This window comes from Neofelis nebulosa, chromosome 16, assembly GCF_028018385.1.
Source record: "Neofelis nebulosa isolate mNeoNeb1 chromosome 16, mNeoNeb1.pri, whole genome shotgun sequence".
NCBI classification, from domain to species: domain Eukaryota; kingdom Metazoa; phylum Chordata; class Mammalia; order Carnivora; family Felidae; genus Neofelis; species Neofelis nebulosa.
Window position 1 is genome coordinate 39,437,111 of NC_080797.1, and position 19,129 is coordinate 39,456,239.

A 19,129-nucleotide genomic window follows, 5' to 3' on the forward strand; every position below is an offset into this window, starting at 1 on the left:
AATACAAAGATCTGTCCGTCGAATATAGAGCTTGCCCTTGTGACTTGGCTAAACTGAATATTAATGTAAAACCTAGTAATCACAGAAAGACTTCTCAAAGTACAAAAGCTTCCCTTCCGATAATAATTCCTAACACTTACTCTGGAAGTATGACGTTCTTGGGGTACTGTTCGAAGGACTTCACATGTGCCAACTCACTTAATTCTTAAACCAGCCTCACAAGACGGGTGCCATCATCATCTACAATTTTTAGAGAGCGAGAAGGGGAGAGGACAGTTGCAGATGGAGAAAACACAGAGAGAGAACGTTAAGCAGGTTCCATGCTCAGCATATAGCACGACGCAGGACTCGATCCCCCAACCCTGGGATCGTGACCTGAGCCGAAATCAAGAGTCAGACGCTCAACCAAGGACTGAGTCACCCAGACGTCCCTGTCATCTACAGTTTTACAAGTGAGGGTACTGAGGCACAGAGAGGTTAAGCAGCATGTCCAAGGTCACACAGCAGGAGTCAGAGCCAGGCTCTGGAGTTCATCTTTTAACCAGTACGCTGTGCTGTCTCTTGAAGGCGTCCAGACGGTTCAGAGAACAAGTGAGAAGAAATCCACGGCCTCTCGAGTCTGTGGGCCTTTTGCTCTGGTCCACGCCAGGGAAGCACGTTCTCGGCACCACGGTCAAGCTGAAGCCAACGGGACCCCATCCTTGACTTCTGTCCTTGTTCCACTGGTCCTTCCTGACTTCCTTTCTGCCTCTTCTGTGTCTCTTTCATTTTCACTAACCTGGGCTCTCCCTGACACCGGGCAGCGGGGCAGAGGAAGGGCTACGCAGCCAGCAAATCTGGCTCCAGTCCCTCTGGGTCTGTCACACAGCCCTGAAGTTCACCTGTCTCGTGTAAAAATGAGACCGACCAACACTGAAGGCCCGCCATTGTTCTGAGCTTTGAAAGGCATAATGAAACTCATTCATTCCTTTCTCCATCAGACGGGTTTTGAGTATCAGTTGTGAGCCGACCCCTCGGTTAGTGCCCGCGGGCGACAAAACCGTCCCGCCACTCCAGGCGACCATTCATTCAGCCGGTCAATGAATCGTACCCACTCTGAGCGGCCCTGTGCGAAACTCGAGGAGTAGCAAAATGACCAGCATGCAGTTGCCTTCCTCGGGAGCTAATAAGTGGCTGCTAGGCACCAGCACTCAGGTAGGGTGTCAGAAATCCTCTGACTTCCTTCTTCGCAGAGCTCCCCGCCTCTTGGCCAAAGGCACTGTTGTCATCGGACCAGGATGCAAAGCTGGCTTGATCGGTCTTCCAAAGAACATCTCTCAGAAGGCTCACCTATGACAACAGGATCCGCCAGAAGCACTCGCGTCCCCTGTGGGCCACTCGGAGCTCCTCCCACGGGGGACAAGTTGCCTGCTGGCCAAGGTGACAATGGAGGTGCGGGGAGTGGCTGCAGTCACCAAGCAGAGAGGTGATTCGATTACCTGAGAACCTGCCAACGGGCCCACAGCCAAGGAGAAGTGGAGGGCACGTCCCGGTGGTAAAAACTGTCACGATGAAAAAGCCACCCACTGGGGGAGAAGAGACCTACCTTCAGGGGGACCCCAGACAGCACCCGGAGTGAGAGATGGGCACAGGCCCGGCCACCCATCAGCTCTCCGGGGTCATTTCTTGTCTGCCCCTCAGGGCAGCAACGAACATCCTGCTTGGCTCTGGGTCTAGACATCCGGGGACCACAGCCCGTCAATGCCAGGCAGAGCTGGTGTTAGAGCTTCTCTGGCTGATCAAGCTGAAAAACAGCAAACACGTCGTCGCTTCGCCAACGCTTCCCTTCCAGCATGGTCACAGGGGTTAAATTGAGAAGGGTGATGGATGTGACAGCCTTGTGTAAGCAGTGACTTTGTATTGCAGGCACATGGTAAGCACAATGCTTTACCGATGTGATTTGTCCGGGAAAGCAGAGGATCCCTTTTCTAGCCGTTTTCAGAAAGCCGTCATCTGTAATCGTAAATCCTCCGGGCATTTCTTTCTACCCTTTTTGGACTTACCTGGTTTGAGTGATTGGACTATAGCATTTTTCTTTTAGTCACACGGCCTGGTATGCATTTGTGTCTTAAGTCCTCTTGGGGACCCAGCAGCATATAATTACATACATGCCGCATCAAAATAGAAACCTTGGTCATTTGGCAAGCGTTCTGCATGCTGTTGTTTTGTTTACTTAAAAAAAAAAATGTTATAGGGGCGCCTGGGTGGCTCACTCGGTTGAGCAAGGGTCTGACTTTGACTCAGGTCATGATTTCACGGTTCCAAGTTCGAGCCCCACATGGGGCTCTGTGCTGACTGCTCAGAGCCTGGAGCCTGCTTCAGATTCTGTGTCTCCCTCTCTCTCTGCCCCTCCCCTGCTCATGCTCTGTCTCTCTCCGTCTCAAAAATAAATAAACGTTAAAAAAAATTAAAAAAAAAATGTTACCTTTGCAATGTAAGCTAAGTGCTGGTAAAATATAGGACAGTCACACTGGGGCTGAACCACAGAAGGCTGCCCAGCACTGCGCCTGGCCTATGAAAAGGGTCCTGCGATATTTTCATCTGAAATGCACTAGATTCTTCCAGGCACAGAGGTGGGCCCACAGGTCTCTTAGAGAGAGGGATTCAACCCACTCCAGCTTCCCTCCCCGCGTCTTTTGCCAGAACCGAGTGGGTGAGGCGGTGGGTGGAGGCGGGGCCAGGGCAGAACCTGCCCTTGCGGGTATGTGAGCTGTAGGCTGGCGGTTTGGCTCAGGGTCGCGTGCGCCCAGTTTTCCACGGGGAGGAAAATGGAGGGGCCGCGGTGACAGGGAGGCTAGAGGTGACCGCACGGATTTTGTTGTTCTTTAAGGGGATCATAGATGTCCTATTACCATCCGAGGACAAGGAAAAGAGGTCCCAGACAGAGGCTGGGAGACGGGGCGAGAGAAGCGCGGGGGTGGGGTGCGGTGGGGTGGAGCCTGACCGCAGCTCCGGGCAGGGTGCGCTCCGGGTTCCGAGCGCGCAGCGAGGACCGGCTCCGGCAGCCCGGGAAGGAGACAAGCGCAGGTGACGCCGTGACCACCCGCGCTCCCGTCCAGCCTCTCGCAGCCCCTGGCCATTCGGAGGTCTGCGTCACGCGCTGAAGCCACGCGCTCCCGGGCACGGAGGGCCCCTCTGCCACCTCGGACCGCCGACGCGGTGGAGACTGGCGCGCTGGGGACGCCAAATGCGCCACTCGCCGGAGGGGCTTCCCAGTCCCTCAGACTCCGTTCCCACCCAGCTCCTCCACCTACTAGCCGATCGCCCCGTGGTGCCTCAGTATCCCCGCCCTAAAAAAGTGGGGCAAAGCGCAAAGAAAACGTTTAGCGCCCGGCCGGTCCCTAGGAGGTATCGCGAGCGGGGGCTGTGGACTTTATCACCACCTTCTCGAGTTCTCCAGGGCGTGGGCCCGCGGCGGGTCTGTTGGCGCGAGGGTCAGTGGTCCCCAAACGACGGCACAGATGCTTGGGCGGACCCGGAGAGCCGCAGGTGGGCGGGGACTGCCCAGAGCTCTCCAGCCCCGTGCACCTGCCCGGATCCCAGAAATTTGCCTCTGGCAGTCGGCGCGGGGAGGGGGGAAGGGGAGCCCCCGTCCTCCTCGACGGCCGCCGGGTCCCTGCGAGGCGGCGGGATTCGAGATGACTTGGTGCAGGCGAGTGTTGCGGGCGGTGGGGCGCGCCGTCGGGGAGCCGGCAGGTGCGGGGGCGGCCGGGGACGCCAGGGAGGGGGCCGCGGTCTCCGGGTGGGGCCCGACCCGTCCCCGCCTAGGTGAGAAGGGCAGCTGGAAGGGGACGGCGCTCGGGGACGCGACGCTGTGGCCAGCCCCTGCTCTTTCTGGAACGCTGCGCCCCCCTCCCCGGGGAACCCTGGTTTCCCCAGCTGGAAAATGGGACGTGGACGTTGCGTCTTGGTCCCGGGGAAGGTGTCGCGTGGATGTCCCGAGCGTGGGATTTTGCCCCGGGGGACCGCGGGCTCTGCCGGGACGCGTCCCCTCCGCGGCTCAGAAGCCAACCGGCGCTGTCGGCCGGGGAGGGGGGGGGCGGGGGGGGGGATTTTAGAAAGTCGGGTTTTCGGAGCGTCTGTTCTGTCGCCAGGGCGCAGTGGAGCCTGAGAACTGGTGCAATCAATAATGCGGAGAAGTGGACTGGGAAGTCTAATTTCATTTTTGTAGCCCGCCCCCCCCCCCCGCCCCCAAGGATCAAAATCGAAACACATTCTGTGCCCTTTTACCCTCAACGTTTATTTTCTCCGAATTTTTCAATACTAGAACAATCCTTAACACTGACAAGGCAGGCGTCTTGCGAAAATCTTGCAAAAGCGTCCGTAAGATGATTGATGTTTTCTTTTTTTTTTTTTTTTTTCAACGTTTTATATTTATTTTTGGGACAGAGAGAGACAGAGCATGAACGGGGGAGGGGCAGAGAGAGAGGGAGACACAGAATCGGAAGCAGGCTCCAGGCTCCGAGCCATCAGCCCAGAGCCTGACGCGGGGCTCGAACTCACGGACCGCGAGATCGTGACCTGGCTGAAGTCGGACGCTTAACCGACTGCGCCACCCAGGCGCCCCAGATGATTGATGTTTTCTAAGCATGAACGCGAAGCACGGGGTATCTATCCAGAGGATGTGACGGAGGGAGGGGAATATTCTGGCTCCGGCTTGGCTTTCGTTCCAGGCGTTCAGGCTCCTTCCGCGCCCCCCCCCCCCATTCTTTAGTGTGTGACCCAGGAGTCCTGGCATCAGGCTAGGTGCCAACGAATTATAGCTGGCAAGGCCTCGGCAAATGTGATTTTCCCTTCACACAAAGACAGCTGGAATGCAGAAAAGGTCTTGGGTTTTAATGGATGGTGTTTGCTCTCTTTATAACCCTGGGACCTTAAGGCTGTTGGCCTTTGCGACCATGATGGAACTAATGTTTCTTTTTCAGAAGAAACTTTTTTTTTTTTTTAAGAGAGAGAGAGAGAGAGAGAGAAGAGGGGCTCACCTTAAGCAGGGCTTGTGTTTTTTGTTTGTTTTTACCCAGTGAGAGGGACTCAGAAACCGTGAGATTCTGACCTGAGCTGAAGTTAGATGCTTAACCCGCTGAATCACCCAGGGGCTCAAGAAACTAATTCTTTAAAAAAAATTTTTTTTAATGTTTATTTATTTATTTATTTGTTTGTTTAATGTTTATTTTATTTTTGAGACAGGGAGAGACAGCATGAACAGGGGAGGGTCAGAGAGGGAGGGAGACACAGAATCTGAAACAGGCTCCAGGCTCTGAGCTGTCAGCACAGAGCCCGACGCGGGGCTCGAACTCACGGACCGAGAGATCATGACCTGAGCCGAAGTCGGATGCTTAACCGACTGAGCCACCCAGGCGCCCCAATGTTTATTTATTTTTGAGAGAGACAGAGACAGAAGGAGAGTGGGTTAGGGGCAGAGAGAGAGGGAGACACAGAATCCAAGCAGGCTCCAGGCTCCCAGCTGTCAGCACAGAGCAGGACACGGGGCTGGAACTCATGAACTGTGAGATCATGACCTGAGCTGAAGTCAGACGCGTAACTGACTTGAGCCACCCAGGCGCCCCAAGAAACTAATTCATTTAATCTTTTATTTGCTTTTTAGTTTCTTCCTTTCCTTTCCTTTCCTTTCCTTTCCTTTCCTTTCCTTTCCTTTCCTGTCTTCTCGTCTCCTCCTTTTTCTTTTTTCTTTTCTTTTCTTTTCTTCCTTCTTTCTTTTCTTTTTTTTTCTTTCCTTCCTTCCTTCCATCCTTCTTTCCCTTTCTTTCTTTCCTTCTTTCTTTTGAAAATTTTCTTGTCTTTTTTATTAAGTAATCTCTACACCCAACTGGGGGCTGGAACTCACCACCCAGAGATCAAGAGTCACATGCTCCCCTGACTGAGCCAGCCAGGCACCCCTAGTTTCCTTTTTTCAATTAAAAAAAAAAGTCTGATTTTGACAGGAGTATTTCTGATTTTGTCCAAGACAGGGTAGTTCGCCCCAACACGGGAAATAATCATTATAGTGTCAGCCGCTAAGCTCCGTAAACTGGTGAGTTCATGTCATTTCATACACTAGGCTTATTTATGTGTGGACCCTGTTTGAGATTGACCCAGTACTGCTCACAGCGGCACCCTCCTCTTGTGCCCACGCTACAGTTGTGGAGACTGAGGAAGGAAGTTGCCCAAGGAATACACTGGAAGAGGCAGGTTGGGATTCAGCGCCATGTGAGGCTACAGCTGATGCTTTTTGATTGCATGGGGCATTTTGGTCATAATATTTCACTTGACAAGTGTTTGATAATCTATTATGTGCTAGGCATCGTGGTAGGTACTGGGCACACAACTGTCCTCACCTCTCGGAGAAGCGGTGACCCTAGCATATTTGTCGTTCTCAGCTACTCATTTTTAAATCTTTAAAAAATGTGTATTTATTTTTGAGAGAGAGACAGACCACGAGTGGGGGAGGGGCAGAGAGGGAGACCCAGAATCCGAAGCAGGCTCCGGGCTCCGAGCTGTCAACACAGAGCCCCATGTGGGGCTCGAACTTGGAAACGTGAGATCATGGCCTGAGTCAAAGTCCGACGCTTAACCAACTGAGCCACCCAGGCGCCCCTCAGCTACTCATTTTTTTTAACACCCCCATCCTCTACAGGACAGAATCATTTTCAGCAAAAAGCGTGTAATAATAATGATTATTCTCTTGCTTTTCATTTTAAGATCATTAAGAAGACTGTCATTTCTAAAGATACCAAAATTGGGTAGAATATGTTACGTATGAATTAAAATTCGCACCCACCAAACAAAATACCACCCCTGGCAGTTTGTGCTGTGTTGCTGTTTTAAATTTTAAGCACTAATGGGGCTCCTGGTTAAACGTCCTCCCCTCTTGATCTCACAGTCTTTTGGGTTCAAGTCCCAAGCTGGGCTCTGTGCTGAGCGTGAAGCCTACTTAAAAGAAAGAAAGAAAGAAAGAGAAAAAGGGAGGAAGGAAAGGGAGAAAGGAAAGAAAGAAAAGAAAGCAAAGAAAGAAAGAAAAGAAAAGAAAGAAAGAAATGAAGGAAGGGAGGAAAGGAAAAGAGAAAAGAAGGGAGGAAAGGAAAGAAAGAAAGAAAGCAAAGAAAGAAAAAGAAAGAAAGAAAAAGGGAGGAAGGGAGGAAAGGAAAGAAAGAAAAGAAAAGAAAGAAAAAGAAAAAGGAAGGAAAGAAGGGAGGAAAGGAAAGGAAAGAAAAGAAAGAAAGAAAAAGAAAAAGGAAGGAAAGAAGGGAGGAAAGGAAAGGAAAGAAAGAAAAGAAAGAAAAAGAAAAAGGAAGGAAAGAAGGGAGGAAAGGAAAGGAAAGAAAGAAAAGAAAGAAAAAGAAAAAGGAAGGAAAGAAGGGAGGAAAGGAAAGGAAAGAAAGAAAAGGAAGAAAAGAAAGAAAGAAAAGAAAGAAAGAAAGAAAGGAAGGAAGGGAGGAAAGAAAAGAAAGAAAGAAAGAAAGAGAAGAAGGAAGGAAGGGAGGAAAGGAAAGAAAGAAAAAATGAAGCAAAGAAAGAAAGAAAAGAAAAAAGAAAGAAAGGAAGGAAGGGAGGAAAGGAAAGAAAGAAAGGAAGGGAGGAAAGGAAAGAAAGAAAAGGAAAGAAAGAAAGCAAAGAAAGAAAGAAAGAAAGCAAAGAAAGAAAGAAAAAAAAATTAAGCGCTAATGAAAAGGTCCGCAGTCACACGGAAAGACAATTAAAGTGACTGAAATTTGGTTTATTCATCTTTAAAATAGGTGATGGGGAGATAGGAGCTTGCTCGGGTCACTCCAAGCGTCGACCCGGTATTGTAGTACTTCCGGGAACGGTGAACCCTCTTGGGGATTAAAAAAAAAAAAAAAAAAAAAAGTGTGCTATTTGTGTTTATATCACATCCACTGCTTAAATGGAGGAGGAGTAGGTAATACCACCTGGGTTAGAGCCAAGCCACTCCCTGAGCCAGCCTGAACAATTCCCAGCGCTCTCCATTTACTCTGGTTCCAGGCTTATCTTTGAAAGGAACCTAGGGGGGTCCCCGAACAGCTCAGTCGGTTGTGTCTGTGCCATGATCTCGCTGTTCAGGAGTTCGGGCCCCGCATCAGGCTCACTGCTCTCAGCACAGAGGCCTCTTTGGATCCTTTCTCCCCCTCTCTCTGCCCGTCCCCTATTTTCTTTCTCAAAAATAAATAAACGTTAAAAAAAAAAAAGGGAAAGGAATCTATGTAGCTGAGTGAGGTGTGTGTTGGGAGCCGGCTGTGTAACTGAGTTGTTCACGTCAAATTCCACGAAGAATATAATTTTTATAAAGGATAGACAATAAATGGCGCTAATTTGAAGCTCGAATGGATTATTAAAACAACAAGGTAAGTGCAACGGTTGCTTGGAACTTAGACCAACGGTTCTCAATCTTTTTGGTCTCAGGATCCTTTACGTTCTTAGAAATTACGGAGGACCCACCTCCCCAGGGAGCTTTTGTTTATGCGAGTTGTATCATTCCCATTACCACATGAGACATTAAAGCTGAGAAAGTTTAAAAGATGTATTTGTGAAGTTGTTAAAAACATGGGACGCCTGGGGGGCCCAGTGGGTAAAGTATCCAACTTTGGCTCAGGTCATGATCTCATGGGTTGTGAGTTCGAGCCCCACGTCGGGCTCTGTGCTGACACCTCGGAGCCTGGAACCTGCTTCGGATCCTGTTTCCCTCTCTCTGCCCCTCCTCCACTCACGCTCTGTCTCTCTCTCTCTCTCAAAAAGAAAATAAACATGAAAGAATTAAAAAAAAAAAACCCAATCATCAACCTACCAGATGTTAACATAATGCATTTTCTTTTTTTTTCTTTTTTTAATTTTTTTTTAACGTTTATTTATTTTTGAGACAGAGAGAGACAGAGCATGAACAGGGGAGGGACAGAGAGAGAGGGAGACACAGAATCTGAAACAGGCTCCAGGCTCTGAGCGGTCAGCACAGAGCCCGATGCGGGGCTCGAACTCATGGACTGTGAGATCGTGACCTGAGCCGAAGTCAGCCGCTTAACCGACTGAGCCACCCAGGCGCCCCAACATAATGCATTTTAATGAAAAATTAATCATTTGAAGGCTTGACCGGGACTGACACCCTTCCTAGGTGACTCATGGGATTATTGGCTGGAGGCTTTGCTGTGTCTCTACATGGCACTTCATGGGCAACTCACAACACGACAGCGAGCTAATTACTTGAGAGGAAACGCGTCACCAAGGCGAAGACCACAGTGGCGTTTACTACCTAATTTCAGAAGTGACTGAGAAGTGACTTTCTCATCGTGTCTTTCTCAGGTTTTCATAAAACGGTTATGTTGTTTCACAAAATAAGCTGGGGAGTATTCCCTCTGTTCCTATTCTCTGGTCTTCCAAAGAATAGAATTTTCTATGCTTACAGAAAATGAAATAAAAATGAAAATGTGGCATTAAAATTATAATTATACCATTTGGATTATTCAGAATTTTCTTTTTGCCCGTGTCCGCTTTTCTAAGTTGTATTTTTTCTCGTTCCTCTGTGCTTTCAAATTTATTGGTACAAATTGTTAATTTATATTCTCTTATTGCTTCTTTAATGGCTGTAAGATTCTAGCGATGCCCTCAATGTTCCTGCCATTGGCGATTTGTGCCTACTCTTGTTTTTTTCTTGATCCCGCCAATGGGTTTATTAATTTTATTGGCTTTTAAAAATAAAACAACTTTGGCTTTGATGATCCTTTGTAGTGTATATTCCTATCTCATTAATTTATGCCCTCACATTTAATACTTCCTCCTTTCTATTTTATTTGATCCTAATCTGCTCTTTTTTCTAAACTCTGAGATAGATGTTTGGTTTCCCAACTCAGATTTTCATCTTTCTTAATGTAGGTGTTCAAGCCCCATAAATGTCTCCTTTTTTTCCTTCCCACTCCCCAGAGATGTCCAGTGCTAACAATCTGATGATATATTTGCTTTTATTTTTACACAAATAGGATCCTACTATATATGTTATTCTGGAACCTACTTTGTTTTTTTTTAAGACATATTTTATTTTTATTATTTTTTCAAGTTTATTTCTTTTGAGACAGACAGAGAGAGAGAGCACAAGCGGTGGGGGGGTGGGGGCTGTCGGCACAGAGCCTGATGTGGGGCTCGAACCCGTGAACTGTGAGCTCATGACCTGAGCTGAAGTCGGACACTTGACTGACTGAGCCACCTAGGCACCCCTAAAATTCTTTTTTAGAAACAATAAACTTAAAAAAGTTTTTTTAAATTTACTTTTGAGAGAGAGAGAGAGAGAGAGAGAGAGAGAGAGGGAGAGCGCATGAGCAGGGGAGGGCCAGAGAGAGGGGGAGACACAGAATCTGAAGCAAGCTTCAGGCTCTGAGCTGTCCGCACAGAGCCCGATGAGGGGCTCGATCCCACGAACCGTGAGATCGTGACCTGAGCCGAAGTCAGACGCTTCATTGACTGAGCCACCCAGGGGCCCCTCGCCGGAGTTTTTTTGTTTTTTTGTTTTTTTTTTTTTTCAACGTTTATTTTATTTTTTGGGACAGAGAGAGACAGAGCATGAACGGGGGAGGGACAGAGAGAGAGGGAGACACAGAATCGGAAACAGGCTCCAGGCTCTGAGCCATCAGCCCAGAGCCTGACGCGGGGCTCGAACTCACAGACCGTGAGATCGTGACCTGGCTGAAGTCGGGCGCTTAACCGACTGCGCCACCCAGGCGCCCCTCCTCGCCGGAGTTTTTGTCATGGGTGCAGAGGCCTGCATGACTGAACAGCCTTCAACCCTTACGCCATCAAACAAACTGAACCATTTGCGAGTTCGACAAAGAGGAGAGGAGGCGCTCCCCCAGGTTGGTTGAAAACACAGGCAAAGAAATGATTAGCTTCTAAAAACAATTGTTTAAAACTGTGCGGTAGCCAGGCCCTCTCAATGTGGAACCTCTTCCTCTGCGACCTCTTCATCAGGCTTCAATGCTTCATCCCTAGGATGAAGCCAGATTATTTTGAATGGTCACGTTTACCATCATCATATATGATATATTTTTTTAATATTTTTAAAGTTTATTTATTAAAAAAAATTTTTTTTAATGTTTATTTTTGAGACAGAGAGAGACAGAGCGCGAGCAGGGGAGGGGCAGAGAGAGAGAGAGGGAGACACAGGATCCGAAGCAGGCTCCAGGCTCCGAGCTGTCAGCACAGAGCCGGACGCGGGGCTCGAACTCCCGAACCGCGAGATGATGACCTGAGCCGAAGTTGGACGCTTCACTGACTGAGCCACCCAGGCACCCCAAAAGTGTATTTATTTTGAGGGAGAGAGAGTGCATGTGTACGAGCTGGGGAGGGGCAGAGCGAAAGGGAGGGAGAGAGAGAATCCCAAGCAAGGCTCCATGCTATCAGCGCCCCACGACTGTGAGATTGTGACACGAGCCAAAACCAAGAGTCAGACGTTTAACCCACGGAGCCACCCAGGCGCCCCTGCTACTTTTCCACGTAACAAGTTTAAGAGCCTCTTGTAATGTGCAGGGCGCTGTGACACAGGCATCGGGAAACAAAAGCGAATCAGGCCCCCTCTGCACCATCCAACCCCCTCTGTCCACACCAGCGCTTTTTAGCCTCTTTTGCAGCCACGGACCCCCCTTGAGAACCTGATGAAGACTGTGGCGGTAGGAACAGGTGCCCGTGCGACGTCCTGCAGTGAGGAACGCAGTCATCCCTTACTGTACTCTTCTCATTCATCCCGGAGGAGAAGGCACCCTCCCGGTGCCTCTCAACACCCTCACCTCGGTTTTTGACAGATGAGATAATGTGCTCAGAGAGATGATGTCACAAGCGCGCTCAGCTGGAAGCTGGAAGAACGCTGACCAGAATCCGGGCCCACGACTTGTGCTGTTTTGCCCCAAACGGCGTGGGTGACCGGTGTGATACGCCGCGAGCAAGGCGTACCCACGATCCTAGGCTCCTCCGTCCGGAGATGAAACGTCCTGCCCCGTGATCAGGAAGGATGACCTTTGTATTTGGACCTTTTTACATTTGGGAAAGGATTTCCCTCCGGTCTCTCCCTCTCCCCTTCTCCCCCTCCTTCTGTTCCCCTTCTTTCTCACCTAGAACCCTTGTGTTTATACGACTAGTCTCCGCCCCCATCAAGGGATGGATTCCTGGAGGAAAGAGACAAGAGTTGGTTTGTTTCCGTTTTCCCCCTGCTGCCTCCGGCGGGGCGGCGTCCGGGCTGGTCGGCACCTGCTGTGGCCTGCGGGCAAGTTCATTCTCTGCAAGAAGAGATCGGAGGCGGAAGCTTTTAGTAAATGTGTTGGCCTTCAGCTCACGCTGTGCCTTCAGAGATGATCTCTGTTACTCACCTGCCTGGCCTCCTCCTGACATTCATTCACCTTAGCCTTGGGGGGCGGTGCTGACCCACAATGGCAGGTGGTGGGGGCCAGACTTGGAAAAAGGGGCTTAGGGAGGGTATCACGTCGCGCTGAAATGCCCGTTTTATGAAGGCTCAATGTGTTTTTAAGGAAATGGTTGGCGAGACAGAGGGTTACGGCCGGCAGGTCATTGGGGACTTTATGGAAAATGCGTAATAGTACGCTTCTAAGTACTGCTCTCCAGCCGCCTCCCAGGGCCTCTGCTAGGTGCTATTTTCGTCTTCCTTTAGGTCACGCCATTGTCCAGTTTCCATTGTGGTTTCTTCTTGGGCCCGCGGTTACTTAGAAGCGTATTTGTGAATTTCCCAAATCAGGGATTTTTCTAGTTATGTTTTTGTCCTTCGCTGCTAGCTGCACGGAGTGGGGACCAGAAAATATGCGCTATGTATGTTCTTTGAAATTTTGGACGCTTGTTTTCTGACCCAGCATTTGTAATGTTCTGTGTATGGTTTTTTTTTTTTTTAATGTTTATTTATTTTTGAGAGAGACAGACAGACAGAATATGAGCAGGGGAGGGGCAGAGAGAGAGGGAGATGCAGAATCCGAAGCAGGCTCCAGGCTCTGAGCTGTCAGCACAGAGCCCGACGCGGGCCTGGAACCCACGAACCGCGAGATCATGACCTGAGCCCAAGTCGGACGCTTCACCGACTGAGCCACCCAAGCGCCCCATGTAATGTTCTGTGTACGTTTCAAGGAATGTGTATTCTGCCGTTGTTACATGTACTATGCTGTATGTTCTTTATATCAAGTTTGCTGATTGCCTGGTTCAAGTAATCTGAACGCTTGCCAATTTTTTTATTTGCTTGCTCCTTGGTTAGGGAGGGAAGTGAGTTAAAAATCCCTCACCATGGTTCCAGATTTGTCTGTTTCTCCTTGTCATGCTTTCACTCTTTTGCGTTTCGTCTTTTGAGGCGTTATGAGAAAAAGGAATTGTTACCTCTTCTTGTGAACTGAATATTTTACAACTTTGAGGTATCTGCGTTTGGCTTTTTGTCTTTAACATCTGCTTCCTCTGATGTTAATCTAGCGAGATCAACTTTATCTTGGTTACTTGGTATATTTATCTTCCTTATTATTCTCAGCATTTCCATATCCGTGTTTGTTTTTGACGTTTCTCTTGCAAAAGCGCATGTGACTGGGCTTCTTTTTTCCATGTGGCCTGACTATTCCTTGCATTTTAACTGGAGCATTTAACTGATTTGCATTTATGTAATTACTGGGGTGGTTGGTTTAAATCCAGCATCTCACGGAGAGCTTTCTATTTGTTTTACCTGATCTCTGTTCTTTCCTTTCTTGCCCCTTTTTGATATCGATTCTTTTTTTATTATCCCATTTGCCTGACTCTGACCTTGAAACTTACTCACTATTTATACTATTTCCATAGTATTTATGCAGTAGATCATAACATACTTTTGACCTACGAAAGTCTAGAATTACTCGGTATTTTTAATCCTCTTGGGCAATTCAAAGACCTTATCACACTTCTAGTCTACTTACTGCCTTTCCTGAGTTCCTTTCCTTTCCTTTTTTTTTTTCCTATGATATACAAAACAGTATTGTTGCTTTAGGCAGTCAGTAGTGACCTAGATTTACCCACTTATCTGCCATTTTTATTTCTCTTCATTCTTTCCTTATGACCTTCCCTTCCATCTGGGATAATGTGCCTGCGGGAGCTCCTTAGTGGGAGTATGCTAGTAACAGATTCCCTCAAACCTTGTTCATCTGAAAATGTCTTGGTCGCGCCTTTATCCTTGAATATTTTTTTCTGGTATAGAAGATATATATTTCTTAACATTTATTTATTTTTGAGAGACAGAGCATGAGCAGGGGAGGGGCAGAGAGAGGGAGACACAGAATCGGGACCAGGCTCCAGGCTCTGAGCTGTCAGCCCAGAGCCCGACGCGGGGCTCGAACTCACAGGCCCACGAGATCATGACCTGAGCCGAAGTCGGCCGCTTCACCGACGGAGCCACCCAGGCAACCCCTGAAAAAAATTTTTTTAACGTTTATTCATTTTTGAGAGACACGGAGAGAGCAACTCACTATCTTGGTAGCCACCCGAGTCCTTCACGCAGATGTGTTGGTTTTCCTTCCGTTTTTCTAGTTCTCATCGGTGGGCTGAACCAGGAGAGCAGGTGGAGTCCGCATGCATCGGGTGCGGGCGCCGACGCTAAGAGTGGGGCGTGGCTAACTTTAATTGAGCTCAAGAAAATAGGGGCGCCTGGGTGGCTCAGTCGGTTGAGCGTCCGACTTCAGCCCAGGTCACGATCTCGCGGTCCGTGAGTTCGAGCCCCGCGTCGGCTCTGGGCTGATGGCTCAGAGCCTGGAGCCTGCTTCCGATTCTGTGTCCCCCTCTCTCTCTGCCCCTCCCCCGTTCATGCTCTGTCTCTCTCTGTCTCAAAAATAAATAAACATTAAAAAATTTAAAAAAAAAAATAAAGGAGGTATTACTGGTGCTCAATATTGTGAAGCGATTCATAGTTATTATTATATAACGGCAGGTGATCCTCGGAGAAAAATGGGGGTTACGGGCACTGACCTCCCCCTTTCACCTCCTGTGTAGTCGAAAATCCATGTGTCACTTTTGACTCCCTCCGCCCCAGCTTAACAGTTTACTGTTGACTGGAAGTCTTACCGATAGCATAAACGGTTTGACACATACTTTATATGTATGCATGTTAGGCAATGTGTTCCTTTTTTGGTTGGGGAGAGAGAGAGAGCAGGTAAGAGTGAGGGCGAGCAGGGGAGGGGAGTGGGGGTACATGGGGAGAGAGAGAGAGAGAGAGAGAGAGAGGATCTCAAGCAGGCTCAATGCTCAGCATGGAGTCCCATTTGGGGTTCAAGCTCACGACGCTGGGCTCATGACCTGAGCCGAGATCAAGAGTTGGGACACTCAAGTGACTCAGCCACCCATGCACCCCCAAAGTTATTATATTAATTTCAATTTTTTTTTACCTCTCTGATGAAACAAATATATATCTTTAAAGTTTTTATTTATTTATTTTGAGAGAGAGAGAGAACAAGCAGAGGAGAGGCAGAGACAAGGGGAGGGATTCGTGTGATAAAGCAAACAGAAATTATGAGATTACTTTCTCACGCGGTAGGCAAATCCTGACTAACCGGCTTCCGTTGTCTGCTGAGACGTGGGGCCATCTGGACCAGCCCTGCTAGGGTACAAGAGCCCCTGAGGGCCGGGAGTGACACGATCTTCTGACTTGGGACCCAGGAGGTTCCTCCAGTTTCTTCCTGGTCCCAAAGTTCTGTACCTGGAATATGAGAACTGCTCGGCAGGGGTAAATAGCTTTATGGGACTTGAAGGGACAGGTTGCCATCAGCCGACACGGGTGACTGACTCATTGTTCCTCAAACATGGTCCCACCAGAATAGCAGCCTCATACAATTACAATTTGAACCGGTCCCCACGTTAAGAACGTGAAGAGTGCAATTTTAACATCGTAGGACATTTGTAGTTATCTGATAAAAATTTGGCTGCTTAATATTTGATTGGTAATCTCTCACCAACCAGTTCTGCTTCATGACTGAATCACAAATGCTGTCCTTGGCTGGAACCAAGGTTTGGTAAAATCAGAACTCCAAAGCTGAGACGGGGGTGATCACATGGTCGAACTTGAGTAAGGGTTAAGTAAAGGTGTATTTTCTGCCGGGGTTTCTAGAATGTGATTAGTTTAAACATGTCTGTCTTTGTCTGAATGTCATTTTATTGTTATTTTTAAAATTATTTTGGAGAGAGAGAGAGAGAGAGAGCGTGAGCGAAGGAGGGGCAGAGAGAGAGGGAGACACAGAACCCGAAGCAGGCTTCCAGGCTCCGAGCCGTCAGCGCAGAGCCTGACGCGGGGCTCGAACTCGCGGACCGCGAGATCATGACCTGAGCCCAAGTCAGACACTTAGCTGACTGAACCAGCCAGGTGCCCCTGAATGTCATTTTTAGAAGATGCAGATGTTACAGAAATCTATAACAACAGAGTGAAAATTCCACGTGAACCTTTTATATATATACTCAAGTATTTCTGGGCTTTGGTTTATTCCATTCACCTATTTGCTTATTCTGGAATCAGTATTATGCTTTAAAAAAATTTTTTTTTTGACGTTTATTTATTTTTGAGACAGAGAGAGAGACAGAGTATGAACGGGGGAGGGGCAGAGAGAGAGGGAGACACAGAATCGGAAGCAGGCTCCAGGCTCTGGGACATCAGCCCAGAGCCCGACGCGGGGCTCGAACTCACAGACCGCGAGATCGTGACCTGAGCCGAAGTCGGACGCCCAACCGACGGAGCCACCCAGGTGCCCCAAGTATTATGCTTTTAATAACTGTAGCTAATAGTTTTATGCTTTAGTAGTACAGCCATCCCTCTTATTTATATTTTCGCTGCTATTCTCGTGTGTTACTTCCCGTTAGAGTCATTTTGACAAACAAATCCTGTTGTGGATTCGTTGACGTGTCATTATGCTGAACTTACAGGTTGATATAGAGTGAAGTTACATCTCTGAACTGTGGAGTTACTCTAGTTAAAAATAAGAAATTGGGGCGCCTGGGTGGCTCCGTCGGTTAAGCGTCCGACTTCAGCTCAGGTCATGATCTCGCGGTCCGTGAGTTCGAGCCCCGCGTCGGGCTCTGTGCTGACAGCTCGGAGCCTGGAGCCTGCTTCGGATTCTGTGTCTCCCTCTCTCTCTGCCCCTCTCCTGCTTGTGCTCTGTCTCTCTCTGTCTCTCTCTGTCTCTCTCTCTCTCTCAAAAATGATATAATATTTTAAAAAATTTTAAAAAGGAATATGTTGACTGAAAAATTCCTCACTGTAATCTGATTCTTAGCATTGACTATAATTAATAACTTGTCACTTCAGATATTTTTTCTGTGACTCTATGCTTTAAATATGCATGTGGTCTTGTATTCAGTCCAATAAGGTCTTAGTGTTTTAAAGGATTTATACTATGTCTACTCAGTCGTCTGCTTTTTAAAAATTTTTTTTTAATGTTTATTTATTTTTGAGAGAGAGAGAGAGGCAGACTGCCAGCAAGGGAGGGGCAGAGAGAGAGGGAGACACCGAACCGGAAGCAGGCCCCAGGCCCTGAGCTGTCAGCCCAGAGCCTGACGCGGGGCTCGAACTCGTGAACTGTGAGATCATGACCTGAGCTGAAGTCGGACGCTGAACCCACCGAGCCACCCAGCCGCCCCTCAGGGATTTGCTTTTCAAAATAAATGGAATTTCAGTATTTATTCAGCTGTTTAAAGTCTCACACTAGGGCTTTACAAGCTGTTGGACATTTGACAAATTATTTCTCCCGAAGAAACGTAACGCACATTCCCAGACAGTATAAATATATAATGGAACTAGTATTAATGTATATCATTATTTATAAACGGATTATCAAGTACGGCTCAGTTCATTGCCAGAAATTCACTTCCTTTTTTTTTTTTTTTTTTTAAAGGAGAGGCTGGGAAGAGGGGAAAAAATTCACACTTCAAACAAAAATAGTGGTAAACAACTTCCGATAGGTCTGTAAAAGGAGATGTCCAGAAATTTTATGATTAAACTTCGTTTTAGTTTCAATAACAAAGCCTCACTGGCCTTTCAGAAATAGTTACTAAGTTAAAGGATATATTCTACATGTTTTGCACAAGACAAAAGGCAACCTTTTATTAAAAGTAGGAATCGGGGCGCCTGGGTGGCGCAGTCGGTTAAGCGTCCGACTTCAGCCAGGTCACGATCTCGCGGTCCGTGAGTTCGAGCCCCACGTCAGGCTCTGGGCTGATGGCTCGGAGCCTGGAGCCTGTTTCCGATTCTGTGTCTCCCTCTCTCTCTGCCCCTCCCCCGTTCATGCTCTGTCTCTCTCTGTCCCAAAAAAAAAAAAAAAAAAAAAAAAAAAGTAGGAATAACGCCTGGGGCGCCTGGATGGCTCAATTAAGCATCTCGACTCTTGATTTCAGCTCAGATCTCAGATTTGATCTCACAGTTCGTGAGTTCGAGCCCTGCATCGGGCTCCGTGCTGACGGTAGGGAGCCTGCTTGGGATTCTCTCTCTGCCTCTCTCTCTCTCTCTCTCTCCCTCAAATAAACTTTAAAAAATTAATAAAATAGGAATAGTCTTCTCATTCTTCTTTTTTTGAAGTTTATTTTTCATTTATTTTTTTGAGAGAGAGAGAGAGAGAGAGAGTGCAAGTGAAGGGCCGAGAAGGAGAGAGAGAATCCCGAGCAGGCTCTGTGCTGACAGCATGAAGTCACAGGGACTCAAGTTCCTGAACCGTGAGATCATGACCTGAGCTGACGTCGGGAGTTGGACACTTAACCGACTGAGCCACCCAGGCTCTAATTTTCTCACTAATTTTCAGGCTTTCCCTGTTAAGTTGCACAGCAGGTGCAAACATTCCATGAACTGTAAGGCTTTTGCCTGAAGACTTTACAGGGTGTGCTGCTGTCCAATGTAGAGTTTCCAAGTGGAGGTTTTCTATTACAGCACAACGTGAGACTTACAGAAAGACAAATCATCACGGTAAGAACTTGGTTGACATCCAGCAGAAATCAGCGATTGTAGAAACCCGATGTACTTGGGTACAAATTCGGCAGAAGTGAACATAGAGTAAGCAGGCAAATCACCATGCGAGCTTCCACTGGCAATGTTTGAAATTCCTGAAGGCATATACCACATCCAATGAGAGTGTTCATGGCG

The 19,129-nt window shown here is 48.0% G+C and overlaps 1 protein-coding gene across 1 annotated transcript in view; it reads left to right on the forward strand.

Annotated features, from left to right (window-relative positions):
- Positions 1-1,131: 1,131 nt before the first annotated feature.
- Positions 1,132-19,129, forward strand: part of B4GALNT2 (beta-1,4-N-acetyl-galactosaminyltransferase 2) — a 44,983-nt gene continuing 26,985 nt past the window's right edge. Inside the window, 3 exon segments of the mRNA XM_058702842.1 lie at positions 1,132-1,194; positions 3,440-3,528; positions 3,583-3,735. Coding sequence (XP_058558825.1) covers positions 1,132-1,194; positions 3,440-3,528; positions 3,583-3,735 — 305 coding nt within the window.